The sequence below is a fragment of the Aptenodytes patagonicus genome, chromosome 22 (assembly GCF_965638725.1).
Source record: "Aptenodytes patagonicus chromosome 22, bAptPat1.pri.cur, whole genome shotgun sequence".
Lineage (NCBI taxonomy): Eukaryota > Metazoa > Chordata > Aves > Sphenisciformes > Spheniscidae > Aptenodytes > Aptenodytes patagonicus.
The window spans coordinates 8,298,599-8,316,506 of record NC_134970.1 but is presented as its reverse complement, the minus strand read 5'-3'; the positions used below and the strand labels follow the sequence as shown (position 1 = coordinate 8,316,506).

The following is a 17,908-nucleotide window of genomic DNA, read 5'->3' as shown; positions in this document are numbered from 1 at the left end:
ATTTGGCGGTCCCTTTGGTGAGTGTTTCCAGCTGGGCGCCCAGGAGATGAAGGCTGGGGATGGCCGAGCCTCCTGCTGACTTGCCGAGGATCTTCCCTCTGGCTGGAGCTTCCTTCCAGCCAGGGGATCTGTGTGCGTCGCTTTGCTCCGGGGCTCGGGGAGGCTCTGCTTTGGGAGCAGGGCGAAGGAAAGGGCTTCTGCGTTCTCCTCCACATCCGTTGGGCTGGGCGTGCCGCTGCCAGGGCTGGCGCCGAGCACGCCCTGCTGAAGGGCACGTTCCTCACCTGTTTTGGTGGCACAACAGCAGCATTTGGGCCCTGGGGGACTGTGCAGACAAGCAGCGTCTCTCTCTGCTCCCAGGCTTGCCAGTCCTTCCCAGGGTCCGGGAACTGGTCCCCGAGCTGGGTCCGGCTGTCCTTGTCCTCTGCTCCCGGCAGGTTGGCGCAGCAGCACTGGTGGGACCGTGCCTGAGCCTCGTCGGTTGGGAGCTGAGAGTAACGGGGGTTTTGCCAACTCTGTCTTACAGGTGGCAGGAGGCCTTTTTGCCTGGGAAACCCCGGAGGAAGGAGCTCTTCAAGCCCTGTGCGTGGACATTCTGGGCTCGCTGGATGTCTCTCTGAGAGGGATGGCCAAAGTAAGTTGCCCTCTGCCCTGCTGCTGTGGTCACTTCTTGCCTTCAGGGCATTTTTCGTTGCGCTTCCTCATGCCCTGAACCTCTCCCCTCACGTGCGCTGAATCAGCACACAAGGCTCAGGGAAACGCAGACCATCCTTTTTGTCTTCGAGCTGAGTGGAAGTGCCAGTGTGGCGAATTGCCTGGTTCTTCTCTGCAGCTCCTGTGGCCGAGGCTGCTGCAGTATGTGGTGCCAGCCCAGTACAGCGGCATGCTGATCCCGCTCTCCCGCTGTCTCCAAGCCCTGGCTGAGAGACGGGAGAGAGCAGGATGCGAAGAAGAAGAGGAGGAGCCTGATGCCGTGGACTCCCAGGAGCAAGGTAGGAGCCCCAGTGAGTGCTGCTGGGTTTGGCTGGGTGCCGGGCCAGTCTGTGTTTACACGTGCCCTGCCAGCCCTGAGCAGGAGCCCGGGAGAACCAAAGGCTCTGCTGCTGGGCACGAGGGACTCTTCCCTGCATTGCCTCTCGCCTGGCGCAGAGGCCTGGCTCTCCTGCTCGCAGCGTGCTCCTGGTGAGCCGGGGCTCGTTCCTGGCCATGCTGGAGCTGACTTCATCTCATGCTGGGCAGCCTTTGGGAGTCCCCCCCGAGGCCAGCGCTGTGGCAGCGCAGCTGCTCTCAGCCCTCAGCCCTCTGCGGGGGCAAGGGAGGTGCGAGGGGCAGGGCATGGCAGGGGCTCGTCGGTCACCCAGCCTTTCTTCTTCCCCGCAGCCCAGCTGCCGACTCCCCAGGCCCTGCTGGCTCGACTGCTGGTGAGTAACGGGGCTCTGAGGAGAGAGCTTTTCTGGCCAGGGGTGGTGGGAGAGCCTGGGGCAGAGGTGCTTTTGAGGCCAGTGCCAGGAGCCCGCAAGGAGAAGGCAGTGCGCCTGAACCTTCCTGGGCCCGTCGGGGATCCCACTCCTTTCTCGGGGCCAGCAGCACCCTGGGTGAAGCCATTGGATGCCCGCTGCTGGCCGGAGTGGCGCCGAGCTCCCAAGCTCCCTCCCGGGAGAAGCTGCAGCTCTGGCGGCAGGAGTGACCCTTCTCTCCTGCTCTCGCCTAGGTGGTGGCGGCAGCTCCTCACAAGAGCGGCGAACGTGCAGTCACTGCATTGCAGCTGCTGCAGGCCCTCCACGGCAGGATCCACAGAGCCTTGGGGGCGGCGTGGGCGACCGAGATCCCCCTCCTGCTGCAGTACTTGGAAGGTAAAGCGCGGGAGGGGAGGGAGAGGCTATGGGGACAGAGAAGGGGCAGGGCAATGCAGCTTTCCAGTGTGACGGAGGGGAATTGTCCCCAGCTCCCCAGCACTTGCTCTGCTGCCTTTCCCCTCCCAGGGAGCCAGCACTGAGGCTGGGGGCAGCCGTTGATGTCCCCTAGGAGGGCAGGTCTTGGTGGCACCCCCATGTCCTGGCTGGGATGGTGTCTGGGGCAGGGACAGGACTGGTGCTCCTGGAGGAGGTGCAGCCCCTGGCTTTGGAGGGCCGAGTCCCCAGGCCAGGCCAGGTTTGCAGCATCTGTCCTTGGCAATAGCCTGGGAGGAGGGCTGCAAATGGGCAGAAAGTGGTGGGTCATTCAGGAGAAAATGTGTGTTGCCGGTGCATGCTGGCACTCAGTGGTCGGCGTTGTTCTGGGAGCTGCAGTCAAGCAGTGGGGATCAGCTGCGGTCAGTGCGTCCTTCCCCAACTTGAATGCAGTGGCTCTGACAAACGCCCCTGGGCTCCCTCCTGTGTCTTTGGCCTCACAAGGGCTTTGGCGCAGGTGCTTCTAGGGCCTTTCTAGCCTGATGGCCTGGGACTTTTGGGAGGTCTGACCGCAGAGGAGACCACTGGGCTCTTCTTTGGTGTGAGCTTAAATAGCAGCAAGGGCTTTTGCTTCCTCTTGCTTTCTAGGAAAAACCGAGATCTCCCTGGACTCTGCAGAGTGGGAGCACCGTCTGCTTAAGGTATCGCATGCTTGGGGGAGAAGAGGGAGCAAACAAAATTGTGGGAGGAAGCTTGGGGCTGCCTGTGTAGGCACCAGGAGGTGGGGGCACCTCCTGAGCACCCTGCACCTCCCCCCACAGTAGGTGCCTGCCTGCTCAGAGGAGCTGCTCTCTGCACATGTGCCACGGCTGATGGCTAATGCCCTCTAACGCTGTGGCACACGCCTTAGCACTGCCTCCTCCTCCACATCTGGCGTGCCAGGGGGTCTCGCCTGAGGTGTTAGGAGAAGAGGGAGGCTGGAGAAAAGAGGGTTGGGTGGGGCAGGGGAAGAGACTGCCGTTCCCGGCAGCTCTCCCCCAGCAGTGTCCCGGGACATGTGAGTGTGGAAAGGGTCCTGGCCAAGGGCAGGGGAACACTCGGCTTCCTCTCCTGTTCCCCACAGTTCCTACAAGCATCACTGGAGCCCATCGAGGACAAGGCTTGGACCGTGGGCCTGAGCCAGGAGCTGAGCCAGCAGCTGGGCAGCTCTGCCCCTGGTTCCTGGGAGAAGGTGTGTCTCCTGCCCCGTGCTGGGGCTGGGGCTGGGGCTGGTGCCGGTGCTCTGCCCATGCAGGCGGTTTTCACTGCTTCCCCTTCCTTCACCCCCAAAGGCACTTCCTCCTGGGCTGCTCCAGTGGCTGGCTACAGCCTGGCACCACGGCTGGCCTCGCCTGCTCCCAGGGGCGGTCGGGTCCACCTGGGGCCAGCCCTCTCCTGACAGGTCGAGCCGTGACCGCATCTCGGGCTCGGCCTCTTCTCTTTCAGCTTTTCCTGTACAAGGCTCTTGGGACAGCACTGGCAGCTTGTCAGGACCTCAGACACGTCCAAGAGCAGGTGCTGAGGTTCCTTCAGGAGACAAACCCTGTGGAGCTGTCTGAGGCCCAGGTGAGGTGATGCTCATGTCCTGAGCATCCCCTGCCTGTTCCTGGGGGAGAGGGAGGGCTGCTCCAGACCTCCTTGATTTCCCCGTTGCTGCCATTCCCCCCTTGCTGCAACGTCCTGCCTGGCCGTTGTCACTGGCCGCAGCTGAGTGCCTGGGCTGGAGCCGACTCCCTGTTTCTCTGTGGTTGCAGGGAATGATTTTTGTTGTGTCCCACGCTGCCAAGAGCCACTTCCACCTGGTCTTGGACACAGTGACGATGTTCACCGCCGCTTTCACTAGAGACTGGTTTTATCAGACTTCCATGGGCTGGAAGGTAAAGGATCCAGGGTTTTGCTGTTTGGCTTTCCTTTTTTGGCCTTATTTCCACTTCTACACCTGCAGCAGCCAAACCGTGGCAGCTGTGTTTAGATAAGCCCTCTTGTAAGAGCTCCCTGAGACCTGTGTTTCAGAGGGGATGTCCTGGCATTGGGGCCCCTGAGGTGTCATTGGAAAGGACGGAGTTTGACACCTCGTGGATCAGAGCCGGCCGGCTGGGGCAGCTGCAGCAGTTGCTTGCATGCAGCCACGTTGCCCGTGACTTAACTTCAGCAGGAGCTGGCAAGAAGGGGGTGGGCATGGTGCGACACTCTGCCCCTTCCCCAAAGCTGAGGGCTGGGAGCAGGAGCCTGGTGAGGTCTCGCTGGCTCTGCCCCCCACCTGGGGGCCACGGGGAAGCCTTTCAGGGCAGGGCAGGGCCCTGCAGAGAGAGCGGTGCAGCCTGGCCTGGGCGGTGGGCAGACTGGGCTGATCTGCCCACTGGCACGCGTAGGCTGCGCGTCTCTAAGCAGGACCGTGACAGGCTATTTCAGATACCTTTCCACAGAAAGCTTCCAGACAGCTCCCCAACCCCTCAAATCAGTGGTAAAACCACCAGCAGTGTGTGTGATGCTGGCTGCACCCTCCTCCTCAGTCCATGCGAGAACCCACGCTGTGGGATGGGAACAGCTCCCGGCCCCAGAGCTCGCAGCTTGAGGAGTAGCTTGGGGAGCTGCTGGGAGGTGCCCAGGTGAACGAGGAGCTGGTGAGGGTGCAGGGCAGCGGCCTGCCGCAGGAGCCTGCGGGAGTCCTGGAGCTGATGTCTTGGGGCATCTCTGTCGACACAGATACAGCGGCGGCAGAACACGGGGAGAGCCCAGGCCACTTGCGCTGCTCTCATGCGCACCTACAGCGGCATTGCGCTGCGTGCCCCCAAGGAGCAGCTGCTCACCTGCGTGGATAAAGAAATCATGGGCAACATCCTGCGGCTCTCCAGAGCCAAACAGAGGGTAGGAGCGTGGGGCGTGCAGGGGCAGGGATGCCTGGGTGCCCTCGCTCCAGCCCCTCAGGGCTGGGGCATACCGAGATGGACGGTCTCTTTCTAAAGATCCCCCAAGGAAGGGTTTGTCCTCAACGTCCAGACCCCAAACCCCCACGGGTTCCATGCTCCTCTTCCCTGCCTCAGCCCTTCAAAGAGTTCAAGGGGTGCTTTGCTCTCTTTGGCCTCAGGACTTGCAGCTCAAGCTTGCCTTGGTGCAGAGCATCACTGAGGTCAGCAGCGCCATCCGGGCTGTGGGCGACTGCGGCAGCTTTGAGCTCTCCTTGAAGCAGGAGGCGACGCGGACCCTGCTGGTGAGTGCCTGTAGCCGGGGCAGTCACACGGGGGAGTTTTGGGCTGTGCCATGAGGCTGCTTTCCCCAGAGGCACAATGGTCTCTCGGCTTCATGCGAGCTCCTGGAGCTGTGTCCCGAGCTGGTGGGGCCCTTGGGCGCTGGTGCTGGGTGGCTATGGCTGGGGAGCAGGGTCCCTCCTGCGGTGCCTTTGGGGATCCATGGGGGTGACGGGGCAGGGCCTGTCAGTGGAGCCTGTCCCCGGGGGAGGCGGGAGGGCTGTCCCGTGCCCCTGCCCACTGCCAACTGTGCGCTTGTCTCTCTGGGACTTGCAGGACTGGATAAAGGGGGAGCCCTGGGACTCCCTGGTGTATGGAGTGTTTCAGGCCCTGGAGGAGTTGAGGTGAGGTCTGTTCCCCGGGCTCCGGGGGCTCCCAGTGTGTCCCAGCCCCAGTGACCTTGAGCGTGGAGCCGGGAGCTGCTGGGGCTGTGGAGTGGGAGGGTGTTCCCCATTTCGGGTGTCTCCCGATGGAAGGGAGCCTCAGGGGTTCCTTAACCTGGGTGTGGGGGTTGCCTGCTGCCTGGGAGGAGGCAGGAATTGCTGGAGCTGAAGGCAGTGCTCGCTGGCATGGGCTGGGGATGTTGGATTTGGGGCCCTCGATTAGGAGGAACCCAGCTATGGTTTGAGCCACTCTGGAGAGGGCTAGTAAATCCCCTTTCTGTTTTCTCTTCCTTTTTCCTCTGGCCAGCAAGCTGAGGCCACCTCTGAGCAGGGAGGAAAGTCGCAACCTGCTGTCAGTGTGCTGCCAGAGTGTCTTGTCCTACCCTTCCAAGGAGCGGATGAACAAGGGAAGGAAGACAGTGAGGGCAGCTGTGAACGTGCAGGTACCCACCGGCCAGTGCCTGCCCACCTCTGGGTCAGGATCCCACGTCAGTGCGCCCTGGCAGCCCCCGTGATGCAGAACCTCAGCTCTCCTTTCCTCCTTTCAGCTTCTGCACAGGAGAGGCGTGGAAGATCTGGGCCATCTCATAGAAAGCCTTCTGGAGGCAGAGGCCACCTCTGCCTGTTTTGACGATGTGGTCCACGTGAGTAGCCATGGGGCAACAGGGAAAGCGTCACAGGGGCAGGGAATCAAGGCCTTAGAGGGTGATAGGAGGTGGATACCTTTCCTATGGGAAAGTGGGGCTTTGGCTCCTCGCTCTGAGGCTGTGTGTCTGGCTGGGGCCAGGGCCTGAGCTGGGGGACAGGAGCGCCCGGCCACTGTGGCCTCAGGACAGGCAGAGAAGTGGGTCCTGCCAGAGGGAAAGCCAAGAGCCAGCCCTGAGCTGGGCGAGAGCAGCCTGGGGGAAGGCTGGAGTGGGGAGACGCTGGCAGGGAAGCAACACCTGGCTCAGGGCAGAGGCAGCTGGAGAGAGCAAGGCGGTGGAGGCAGCAGTGCCAGTGCTCGGTGGGGCTGGGGGCTGTGCCGGGAAGGGGCCAGAGAAGGAGGGAGAGGGAGAGGGATCTCAGGGAGAGAAAGATGCCTGTTGCGAGAGAGATGCACCCTGCCTCAGGTCCTGAAGGGCTGGCTCACCTCAGCCCAAGAATGGGAGCGGGAGAGAGCCCTGCGGGTTTGCGCCCACGTGCTGGGAGCTTGCAAGGAGCGGTTTGAGCTCATGGTGAGTAGGGACCCCCCGTGTGCCCCGGTGCCCCCTCCCCACCATTCATGGCCCCGGAAGGGAGCCCTGCCTGGCCAGGTGCTGGGTTTCAGGGCTCCTGGGATTATGGGGCAGCCCTCCTGCCTGCCCCTCTGCCCGGTCGCTGCTCAGGGAGCAGGACGGGCGGTAGGGGCCAGTGGGTGCTGGGGCTGCCTGCGACCCTTTTCCTGCCGCTCTCCCCTGCAGCGAGGACATCCTTGCAAGCAGTTTGGCTCTCTGGTGGGCCTGCTGGGGACTCTGACCAGCGGCTGCCTGGCCGCATCCTGCCAGAGGGCATGGGTCTGCCTTGGCTACCTTCTCCAAATGCAAGGTGAGGAGAGCGGGCGCTTCCCAGCCTTGCTCAGCCTGATCCTCCCTCCCTTCCTGGCTTGGCACCACCGGGATCCTGCAGGGCCAGGCCCCATCCCCAGGAGGGAAGGGGGAGGCAATGTGCTCCGCTGGTTTTGTGCCCCCACCCTGTTAACTCTCTGCCTCCCCGGCCATCTCAGGAAGGATCCCTGGGAAAGGGTTGCTGAGTCCCACCTCCTTGGGGCACGTGTGATGTTGGGTGGTCAGGGCCATCCCCACTGCTGTCTGAGAGCAGGATGTTGTCACTAGCGCTGGGGACTGTCCCCCTCCATGTCTGTCCCCCTCCACGTTCCAGGGAAGACAGAGGGTGGTCAGACAGCTTGCTCGGATGAGGTCCCTGACGTTTCAGAGGGTGCCTCCCCCCTTGCTCCCTGCCCTGAGCCTGGGGAGACAGGCAGCTACCCAGGCAGTGTCTCCAAACTCATCCCTGCCAGGGAAGAAGTCTCCTGCCGAGCACAAGAGAGGAAACCAATTTGCTGCCCAGAGCAAACTGGGCAGGGAGGAGGGATCTGAGCTGCAGGCCCGGAGCGTGCTGCAAAGGGTTGTGTTTGAACCCTTTCCTCTTCAGGCAGCAGGGTCTGCCTGTGCTGAGGAAGTCACAGGGAGGTTTCCCGCCTCCCAGAGATGATGGTGGCCTGTGCGGGAATAGGGGACACAGCTGCTGGGAGCAGAGGCCAGTGGCTGCTGAAACCCTGAAGCCCCAGCAAACAGTTCAAGGAGGAAGAGGGGTCTTTCCAGCCCGGGATTTGTCAGCCGTTTATCAGGCTCAGGAAATCCTGCTGCACTGAGTTCAGGAGGGCCCTGGGTTTCCCTGTGGCCTTCACTGCCGCCACTTGGGTTCTCCTGGCCCCTCTCAGTATCTGGGGCCAAAGGCTGGGTTTCTGGGTTTCTGCAGACGTGACTCCTCTTTTCTCCTGGTGTTTGTTCCAGCCAAGACCATGAAGGTGGTGCCTCAGGCAGATGAGATCAGGTGCCTGTGTGAGGAGCCGAACAGCCCAGACACCAAGACTCTGGCAGACAGCTGTGCCACAATAGCAAAGGTAACTGGCCCCAAAACAATGGCGTGGGGGCCCAGCTCCCGGACTCCTGCACGTCTCCCTGCTCCCCTCCAGAGTCTCTTGCTGTCTCCAGAGCGAGCTGTCCAGGACGGCTGTTGTTAGCAAGTAGCAGGAGGCTTTGAGACAAGACTGTCCTTTAGGCATGCTGGAGCAGATACTCTGTGTGTGTGTGTGTGTGTGTGTGTGAGAGAGAGAGAGAGAGAGCGCTCTTGTCAGAATACAGATTTGGTATATAAGCAAACAACATGGCGGGGAGACACTTCCAAATCAGTTACCTGCACCAGGTGTAAACAGCACTGTATGCACAGCGGGAGGATCAAGTGATTGCCCCCTCCATGACTGCCAAACTAACAGTCCTGTCAAGTTTCCTTTCCTTTCTGAATGGCTGGAGCAGAGCTGTGACGCGGTCTCTCCTGTTCCCGACTTCTCTCCAGGCTGTTTGCAAATGCATCCCTCCAGCACAGGCCACGGACTTTCTGACTGCTCTCCTGGACAGCTTCCTGCGTGTCAGACCCACGTGTGTGAAGGCAGTGTGGAAGTGGGTGTTCGTCTTCCTGGTGGAATGCAGAAAGGAAATACTCCAGGAGGTGAAGGAGAACTTTTTTTCCATTTGACTTTGTCTTTTCTCCTGTTGGCTGTTGCACTACACACAGGTGCCCGTGTGCTGAGCTGAGGGGCTACTGATGGGTCTGAGTCGTGCATTAGCAACTGCTGCTGGCGTCTGCTCCAGCTGGTGACAAGGATATGGGCACTTCTTGTCCAAAGTGTCCCGTTGGTCCAGGTCCTTCCCACGAGTGAGGCAGTTATCACTGGGAGGCACCAACCTTGCCGTTCCTCCCCTTCCTCTGGGGTCGCTGTCAGTCCTCCCTGCCCTGGGACCCATTTCTTTCTTCACTGGTCCCCAATTCCCTCTACTCGGAGCTTTGCTGGGCACGCTAGGTTTTCCACAGGTTGGATACTTGTTCATTGCTCTTACTGCTTTCCCCGACTGTGGTGTTACCCAGCCCGCGAGGTGCTCTTCCCTTAGCGACCAGTTGCTGTCCATTTGTAGCCTGGGAGCCTCTGGCCTCATGCTGTGCCTGCCCTTTCAAGGCCTCTGTTCTCCTCCACTCGCGCTCTGCTGCGCCCCACTTGGGCTCTAGGGCTCTAGGGCTGGCGCAGCTCACTCAGCCCAGGCTAACTCCCCAGTGTGGCTGTCTGCCGCTGACAGAGGTTGTTCACAGTGACGGCAACCACGGGTTGCAGCTCACAGGATCGTGCCCAGCTGAGCTAAAGCTCACCCAGCTGTTAGGTGGCTGCTGTTTACAGCCAGGGCAGGGCGTCCCTGTGCCGTCCCTGCAGAGCCCGTGGCCGCTCCAAGCAGCGGGAGCACCGCAGCCGTGGGCTGCGGGGTCACCCCTTGCTGCTTCCCCAGGCGCAGAGCAGGTTGTGTCTGCCCCACGGGCCAGAGGCAGGCAGCTGTGGGAGAAGCTGGGATCTTCCACAGGATGAGGGACCTGGCTGCCTATTTGTCCTTGTCATGGCCACAGCTTCTAGCTGTGAAAGGCTCAAACAAACACCCCTTCCTTTGGGGGAAGGTCCTTTGTGCGGGGAAGGGGCTGGCGCTTTGGGAAAGGAGGGTAGAGGCAAGGAAAAGTGTCCCTGGAGAACTGGCTTCCCCGGGAAGGAGTCACGTGCTCTTACACAGGCCTTGCAAGGCCTCTTCAGGGTTTTGAAGAGCGCGTGTGGTTTTGCTCTTGCATTGCTACAGACACATGGGGAGAGTTATTCAGGTGTTGGGTGTGCAATGTGTCCGTGTCCTCTGTGTGCACACAGGGCACACAGCTGCTCATACGGTTGGGCCCAGGCACATGCAGTGACTGAGGCTTTGCGTGTGAGTGCGTGCATGTGTGCGTGTGTGCGCACACAGACGTGCAACTGCCAAGAGCACGCTCAGCTCCGGACGTGAGCCAGGGTCAGGCAGGGGGTGAGGTTTCGAGCTAGATCTGGACTCTGTGTCAAGGGAGCAGGCATTGCTCGTGTGCTGAATGACTGTGTCTGGGCCCCGCAGGAGGGGGTAAAGGATGCACCGAGCCCTTCTTTCTCCTCTTCTTCCATTCAGGTGCCAAAAATCCTGAACACCCTTTACAGCTCCATGCAGCAGAGCACCCACAGGCCCTTCTCTCTCCATGCGGTGTTTCTCCTCACCCGCTTTCACCGGGAGCCTGTGATCAGCAGTCTCCTCCAGAAAGGTCTGCCCATGGACAGGTACGTGCACTATCCACTTCCCCCACTGTAGTCAAAGAGAGACCCTGCAGCTTGCTTGCACCAGGGGGGTCCGGTTAAGCAGCAGGTCCTTTTTCTGCCTGAACTGTCTTGAGTGTTGCAAGACTGCGTGCTTGTGTCTCTGCTGTGAGTGGGGGGTTGTAAGCCCCATTGCAGACAAGGAGAAGGTCTGAGGGCGCTGCAGGACTGCAAGGATACGGGCTCATGGGTGAATGTCTGTTCCCTTGCAGTGACACGGTGGAGCTGTGGAGGAGCCTGGGGAGGAGCATCTTTGGGATTCAGGTCCTGAGGTGCTTAGTGGAGAAACTGAACAGAGCAGGAAACGACCGCCTGGGTTGTAAGCGGCCCAACCGTCAGACTGCTCTGGAGACTCTGACGGTATGTTCAATGGCAGACACATTTCTGCAGCTTTGCATCTGCTTTCTAACTCATACTCTGGCACGAGGGAGTCAGGTGCCCTTTGCGGATGCCCGTGGAGACTGCCAGGGTGCTGTGCTGGGCCGGCCTCAAGGAGTGTGGGGAGCCGGGACAGTTTTGTGCTCCTGAGCCACAGGGCTGTCACAGAAGTGACAATTGTGGCGAGTAACCCCCCCGCCCCAGGCAGGCCGGGGAACCCGGCTGGTGGGAAGAGGCCCTGCCTGAACAGGTGGTTCTTGGTCATGTTTCTCTGTAGATCACCCGTGCCATCTCCGAGGTGGTGCTTGCTCTGAGGAGCACAGAGGAGCTCAAGCAACTGCTTCCCCACCTCCTTCCCAGCCTCCTGAGGTGGGTCAGTGAAACGCTGGGCGAGGAGAGGCTGCTTTCCCCCGTGAGCAGCTGGAGAAGGCTGTTCCTCGAGGGCCGGGTCCTTGAGGAGAAGCCCTGCAGGTAAGGAGCTGAAGGGGCCGGCGGAGGGGTTGGCTTCAGTTCCCCTTTCCAAGACATGTGCGTTCGTGGGGCTGTGGGAGCACTTTGCCTGCCCCGCTTCCTAGATGTGCAAACCGGTCGTCGTGGTTGGTTTTACTTCTGCTCCTTCATGGAGAAATTCCAGCTCCCAGGCAAGAAGGTCTTACGCGGCTCGTACTGCGGACGGCTGTCATCTTGCCTCCTGCATACCCTTGCATGCACGATAGCATTGCACTCCTTCAACAGACCCGCGCTGTGGGGAGCATGGCTCTCACGGGCGCTGGTGTCATTCTTCGCAAAATGCTGGTGGGAAGAGGTATTAGGTGTTGCCTTGGTTATCGAGCATGGAGTCAGTCTAGGGACGTGGGTTTTCTTCTGCTTCAGTGGGTTTGGGGCACAAAGAAAATGCCAGTGCCGTTAGCTGCAGTCTTGAAGGCTATGGAGCATCATTTCAGGGGTAGTTAGCTCTGCTAAAGATAAATCTTCCCCTGATCTGTTGTGATTTGAGATTTCTTTGGTTTTGTGGTGGTGCTGGTTTTTTGATTGGCTTTGTTTTGTTTGACTGTGTTTTTATTTGTTTTGTGTTTTGTTTCTTTTGCCAGGCTTTTCCTTTTGGCTTTAGAGCTGGTGCTAGGCAGATGCATGGCAGACAAATGGATGCGGCTGCTCATGAATCGGGCAGTGTGGGCTCGCCTGGAAGACCCCCTGGCTCACCCTGAGGGGGTGTGTCTCCTGACCAGGTAAGAGCCCCAGGGAAATGGCTGCTGGGACCCTTCTGGCATGCCTGGGGGGACGTCCTCAGCTGAAGAATAGTGCCTGCATCAGTGCAAGTGAATTTTGGAGACCTGGCCTGTGGCCGTCCTGGGTAACTCTGTGTCCCTTGCTTGTGCTCCCTTGTGCAGCGTCCTGCTCCAGGCTGGGCTCGCATCACCCTGTCTGGTGCAGAGCCTCTTGCCATGGCTGGGTTCCCGCTCAGTTAACCTGCAGGTGACAGCTAGAGCTTTCTTTGCTGAGGTAAGGTGGCGGGGGGGAGGAAGGGTTCAGAGGGGTTTTACTGAGATACTGCTGCTTGGGATGTCTTTTTTTGTGGGAAGATCCCTGGGGAAAGGGTCCCTGCAGTGGGGCGGTCAGGGGAACGCCCGGCTGGGACCAGGTCCCCATGGCACTGCCTGTGTCATTCCAGCTCTCTCGGGACGGCAGTACGGCAAGGAGCCATGCGTGAGGCAGGCACTGGAAGAGTCCCTCTGCAATACCTGGCCGCAGCCAGCACCAAGGAGTTAATTAAATAAAGCTCATCACAAAATGCCTAGGGGGAAGCATATCTTTTTTTTCCCTGATGGCATCCTCGTGGTTGGTGGGACGTGTGGGTTACACAGAGGCTGGGGGCTGCCAGCTGCGTGGCCCCTCTCAGATCTTCCCGGGCTGGGGATAACAGAGTCACGCCGGGACAGACCCCAGAGCAGGGGTCTCCACACAGGTCTCTCCACACAGGGAGCCCACCAGCAGAGATGTGGTTTCGACCCTCAGGCTGTTGTGCACACCGGCCCCGCTGCGAGCCCTTGCGAGCCTCTGGTCCCCTGTCCCGGGGGTCCCACACCATATGTGTGATCCAAACTGAAGACTCCGCAAAGTTTGCTCAAACACAACCCGTGCTCCCGCCTTGCACAGTCATGTTCCTTGACAGAGGTGAGGATGGAGCTGTAAGAGGGAGTCGAGCCCCTTCCTGGGTTGAACACCACGCTGAGAGGGGGTCCTGCTGTGGAAGGGGCACCAGCAAGGGCCAAGGGGCCGGGGCCGGGGGTTGCCCCGGGCACCTGCAGTGCTGAGGGCTCCGGCAGTCCTGGGAGCTGAGTGTGCCAGGCACGGGGCAAGCGGCTGAGCTGGAGGTGCTCCAGCGGCAGGCATTTGTATGACGTGGGCTCAGAGGGACCCGTCTTGCCCCACCGCTGCAGGGGGTCGGTCCCAGGCACGTGTGAGTCCTGGCTCCTTGCACATCGGGCTTTGCACTCCCCTCAAATGGTCTCAGCCTCCTCCCAACCCCACAGAGCTTCTCAGCCCTGCCAGTAACTCCTATTTCCCCCCGACTTGCTGCTCGCACGGACCAGGCACGTTTGTTCAGCGGCATCTCCTGAAAGAAAGCAAAGGACCAAGAAGCCAGAGACATGGGGAGAGAGGTCCCTGCAGAGTGGAGTCCCTGGAGAGAAATGTCTTTGGGGGAGGTTTCTCATGTCAGGCCAGGCCAGGAGAAGCGATGAAACTGTGGACTGGGAAGGCTCCAGGAGGCAATAGCTCGAAGGGGCCGAGCTCTGCCTGCTAGCCTGCTTTATTAGCTCTCCTGACAGCGGTAACAACAGCAACAGCAACCACAACAGCTGCTGAAGACAGGCTGTTTACAGAGCATAGTCTCCTCTGAGCAAACACAAGCATAACTCTTGACACCTCGCTTCCCCCAAGCAGCCCCCTCCCGCCCCGCTCCTGGGAGAGGAACAAGCTCTGGGCCGGGTGGGGGGCTGGAGGGAAGCCTGTGATGCTGGCCGGGAGCTCCCAGGGGCCCCGTGACCCCAGGGGCCCCAGGCCAGCATGGCCCCAATCCTGTGGCCGTGGTCTCCCAGGGCACGGCCAGGCTGCACTGACCCATTGTGCCACACCACCTCTGTGGGAGGTGAGGGGTCCCCAGGCACTCCCTGTGCATGGAGGGCTGGGGGGGCCCAGGCTCTTGGGGTGCTGGGACCCAGAGATTGGGCTGTGGGACGTTGCCTGCTCTGGGAGCAGAACAGGCACCCCGGGCGGCTCGCTCACGTGTGGCTGTCCCTGTTGCTGCTCTCAAAACTTCAATCAAAAATCCCTCCAGAGGCCAGGACAAACCCCACTTCAGTTGTGGTGCCCCCCCAATGGCCAACAGATTTCCCTGCCTTCCCACCACGGTCTGACCCCGCCACCCTGAGCCCCAAGGAGCAGAGACGGGTGAGGGCTTTCCAGCAAGGAAGGAGGGGTGAGAGGGGAAGTTTGCTCATCCAAGGGCTGAAGGAAGGCTCTGGGACGCACGGGGGCTTCCCCACGCCTTGCACCCCAAGGTGAAAGGCCAGGGGCAGAGCACAGCTGGGGCCAGAGGAGCACAGCTGGAGCTGGGGCTGCCTGACTTAGTCAGGGAGGGAGGGAGGGAAGGCTGTGGGGAGGGATGTCCATGACTTTTTCTGGGAATGCTGTCTCAGAGCCCAGCCAGAACTAGGGCCATGCCTCCCCACGCTCCTTTGCCTAAACTTCCCACCCTTTGATACAGCTCCTTGATGCTACCAGCTGGTTTCCAAGGCTGGGCCTGGCAGAGGAGGGAGGAGAGTTGGGGTCGGCCCTTTTTGGCTCCTCAGGCTAGAGAATGACATCCTTAGCTGCATCAAGAGGGCAGGCGCGGCGAGAGGGATGATACTGGAACAATCGAGGTTGGAGAGGTGTCCAAGCTCAAGCTCTGCAAGCAAGACCAAAGCAAGCCCTGCCTCTGGTGACTCGGCTTCCCAGATCACCATGGGATGGAAGGGGACCCTCTGCTGAGGAGCTCTCATGGACAGATGTCCCCACCACAGACATGTACAACTCCTCCAAGGGTCACTCCGGGAGCCTCAGTAGAAGGCAGAGGCAGCCCTAGGCAGCACTTGGACTTGAGGGACAGTTCCTCTCCCCAGGGGGAGGTGCCAGCCAAGGAGCCTTTTCCTAAGGGAGCTGGACAGACCATGGAGGCTGTTACATAAGAAAAAGCTCCAACGTGAAGATGGCTTCCAAGACCTGCGCAAGAGAACTTGACCGACAGTGACCTGCCCTGTGCAAGAGGGTCTGCTCGTAGAAGAAACCAGACCAAACCGGCTGAAAGTGGCAAAGTTGCAACAAAATAGTGCAAACTCTGCTAATAAGTATGCATTAAGCACGCTTGCACGGGGGGTCGCGTGAAGAAATACTCAAAAGCGCATGGTAACAAGCGGTGTCATGGCCAAAGCCAATAGGTTATGTAAACTGTAAAAATGAATATCTGAGTAGTCTTAAAACTGTATATAAGGAATGAAGTGTAACATGGGGTCCCTTTGGGCTCCCAGCCGAGAGGCACCTTAATGCCGGCAATAAAAGCTAGTGTGTACTTCTGCTGCCTTCTTTCCGGTACCTGTGCACAAGCTAGGGGAAAAGAAGAAAATGTGAGCAAGTCCTTTTTGCTAACGATTTGGCGACCCAGGTGGGACTCTGTGGGTTTCCGACCTGGTGAGTGTAGCTACCACATACAACACAGCTGGCGCTGGGTGAGTTCACCCCATTGTCCTTGCGGGGTCCGTGTTCACCGGGAAGGTACTGAAACCGGGGGCAGCGTAAGTCATGGGGGGTTCAATAGGTAAGGAAAAACGGGGTTCGCCGCTGGCAGAAATTCTGCAAAACTGGAAGAAAACTGATGGTACTTCAGGACTCACTAAAGCTCGAAAGCTCGAGCCATAGTTCTCTGCCAGGATGAGGGGCCAGCTGAAACTCGGGAGGAGATGCCGTTCGAGCAGTGGCCCCTGGAAGGTTCGTCTGATATGAGCAAGCTGACTTTCCTGCATCAACGCTTGGAGGATCAGAAACCTTAGCAAATGAACTACTGCTCTTAGCAAATGAACTACTGCTTTGTCTGGGATAACTGGGCTTTTAAACAACCAGGCGGATACGGGGATTTGGCTAAGGTAAGACAGATGATAACGCACCCAATGCCGGGAGACTCAAAGTCTAAACCCTACCCTCGCTCTGCTTCACCCTGCACCTGCTCCTGCTACTCCTCAGACCCTTATGCTGTACCCGCCGCTTCCTCCTGAAAATCACGCTCCTGCTTTGCAAGCTCCTATGAGCTAGCTAGTGGCTAGTCCGGCTGCAGGAATGCCTGTGGCAGCAGGACAGAAACCACCCCCTCCAATATTACATGCCTATGTTTATCAGCCATGGGCTCCAGGAGATTTGACTCAAGGGGCGCAACAGATGCCCTGGGTACGTGAGGACCCAGAAAAGGTTGCCCAACTCTTCTCTACAATAATAGAGGGACATCACCCCTCTTGGAGGGATGTTCAAGTGCCGTTGCAGCAAATATTTTGGTTGGGAGATAGAGATCGGATTTGGGAAAAAGAGAGAGAATTAGCAAGTCGTGATGGAAACAGACAGCCTTGGCCAAGCGTGGACCCTAATTGGGATTATAAGAATGCAAATGACCGAGCTGCCTGTGAAACAGCTTGCCATAATCTGGTCCTGGCAATAAAGGCTGCAGGACAAACCGGTGTCAACTGGGAAAGAGTTCGGGAAGTGAGGCAAAGATCAGAGGAACACCCGAGCGACTTCGGGAGTCGCTTGCGGCAAGCATTGTTGCGATACGGAGGAAGGACGGAAGGTGACTTTAATGACGAATTGGCAGTGAGTGCATTTGTCCAACAGGCAGCCCCAGACATTCATAAATACTTTGTGAAGCACGCTCCAGGATGGCAGGGGGAAAAAAAATCCACAAAAGATATTGTCTCCGGCAGCGTATGTATATGACGGTAGCTCATAAAGACCAAAGAAAGAAACGGAAAGAAGAAAGTGAGAGGAAGTGAGTATGTTGGCAGTAGCGATGGGAGGAATCCCGCTGACGAGAGGAAGATGAAGGAATAGGAGAAGGGGTGTGGGAACAGCAGAAGCAATGAGAAGAGGACAACTGGACCCAAGTCGTTGCGCACGCTGTAAGAAACCAGGCCACTGGAAGAGAGATTGTCCATTTTGGCCACGAATGACCAGAGGATTTGGGTGGGAATCCCCCTGTTTGGAAGCCGCCAAGCAGCGAAAAGGTTGAGGAGCTGGCAGAATTCCCTCAGCACGACTCTCAACAATGACCGGAGGTGGGAGAGCCTGTAACCCTTGCGGCGTGCGAACCACTGGTAGGAGATCGTGCTCAAGTCGTGATAAAAGTCAGTAATCACACTTTAGAATTTCTGATAGACACGGGTGCAACCGACCCTATGCTAAATCAATACTGAGGTGAATTAAGTCAGGAGAAAGTACAAGTGCAGGGAACCGAGGGGCACCCGGTGACACTGGGGATAACAATCCCTTTATTAGTAGAAGTTGGCCCACATGCATTATACCCTCAGTTTGTGATAATGGAAGGCAGTCCAATTAATTTATTGGGGAGGGATTTACTGGAAAAATTGCAGGCAGGAGTTATGTTTGAAAACAGGGGCATAGCGTTGGAACTGCCAGAAGTCATTGCTCAGATAACGATGGCTGAGGACTTCCAAGCGATACCCCAAGAATTGAAAGATGTCCATAAGCCGCCTGGAAAGAAAGAGAGTTTCTAACCATCAGCGCGACACAAAACAGCACATCGAGAACAAAGTTTTGGATCTTCTACATGCTCTAGAAAAAACAAAACAAGTAGCAGTATTACACCATAAAGCCCACCAGCGAGATACTTCTGACCTGACTGAAGGAAACAATCTTGCTGACGGTGCGGCTAAGGCAGCAGCTTTACAACCCTTTGTGGCGGCGTGCTCCCCCCACCCCACC

The 17,908-nt window shown here is 58.9% G+C and overlaps 1 protein-coding gene across 1 annotated transcript in view; it reads left to right on the top strand.

Moving 5' to 3' along the window:
• LOC143170233 (maestro heat-like repeat-containing protein family member 2B) overlaps nucleotides 1–17,908 on the top strand; it is a 30,886-nt gene that overhangs the window by 6,481 nt on the left and 6,497 nt on the right. The window contains exons 13-32 of the mRNA XM_076358332.1: nucleotides 527–634; nucleotides 833–992; nucleotides 1,381–1,421; nucleotides 1,712–1,853; nucleotides 2,538–2,590; nucleotides 3,013–3,120; nucleotides 3,375–3,494; nucleotides 3,683–3,805; nucleotides 4,635–4,796; nucleotides 5,017–5,139; nucleotides 5,453–5,520; nucleotides 5,867–6,002; nucleotides 6,108–6,203; nucleotides 7,002–7,125; nucleotides 8,094–8,203; nucleotides 10,323–10,468; nucleotides 10,717–10,864; nucleotides 11,160–11,353; nucleotides 11,974–12,111; nucleotides 12,274–12,385. Of these exons, the coding sequence (XP_076214447.1) occupies nucleotides 527–634; nucleotides 833–992; nucleotides 1,381–1,421; nucleotides 1,712–1,853; nucleotides 2,538–2,590; nucleotides 3,013–3,120; nucleotides 3,375–3,494; nucleotides 3,683–3,805; nucleotides 4,635–4,796; nucleotides 5,017–5,139; nucleotides 5,453–5,520; nucleotides 5,867–6,002; nucleotides 6,108–6,203; nucleotides 7,002–7,125; nucleotides 8,094–8,203; nucleotides 10,323–10,468; nucleotides 10,717–10,864; nucleotides 11,160–11,353; nucleotides 11,974–12,111; nucleotides 12,274–12,385 (2,412 nt within the window). The remainder of the gene's footprint in view (nucleotides 1–526; nucleotides 635–832; nucleotides 993–1,380; nucleotides 1,422–1,711; nucleotides 1,854–2,537; nucleotides 2,591–3,012; nucleotides 3,121–3,374; nucleotides 3,495–3,682; nucleotides 3,806–4,634; nucleotides 4,797–5,016; nucleotides 5,140–5,452; nucleotides 5,521–5,866; nucleotides 6,003–6,107; nucleotides 6,204–7,001; nucleotides 7,126–8,093; nucleotides 8,204–10,322; nucleotides 10,469–10,716; nucleotides 10,865–11,159; nucleotides 11,354–11,973; nucleotides 12,112–12,273; nucleotides 12,386–17,908) is intronic.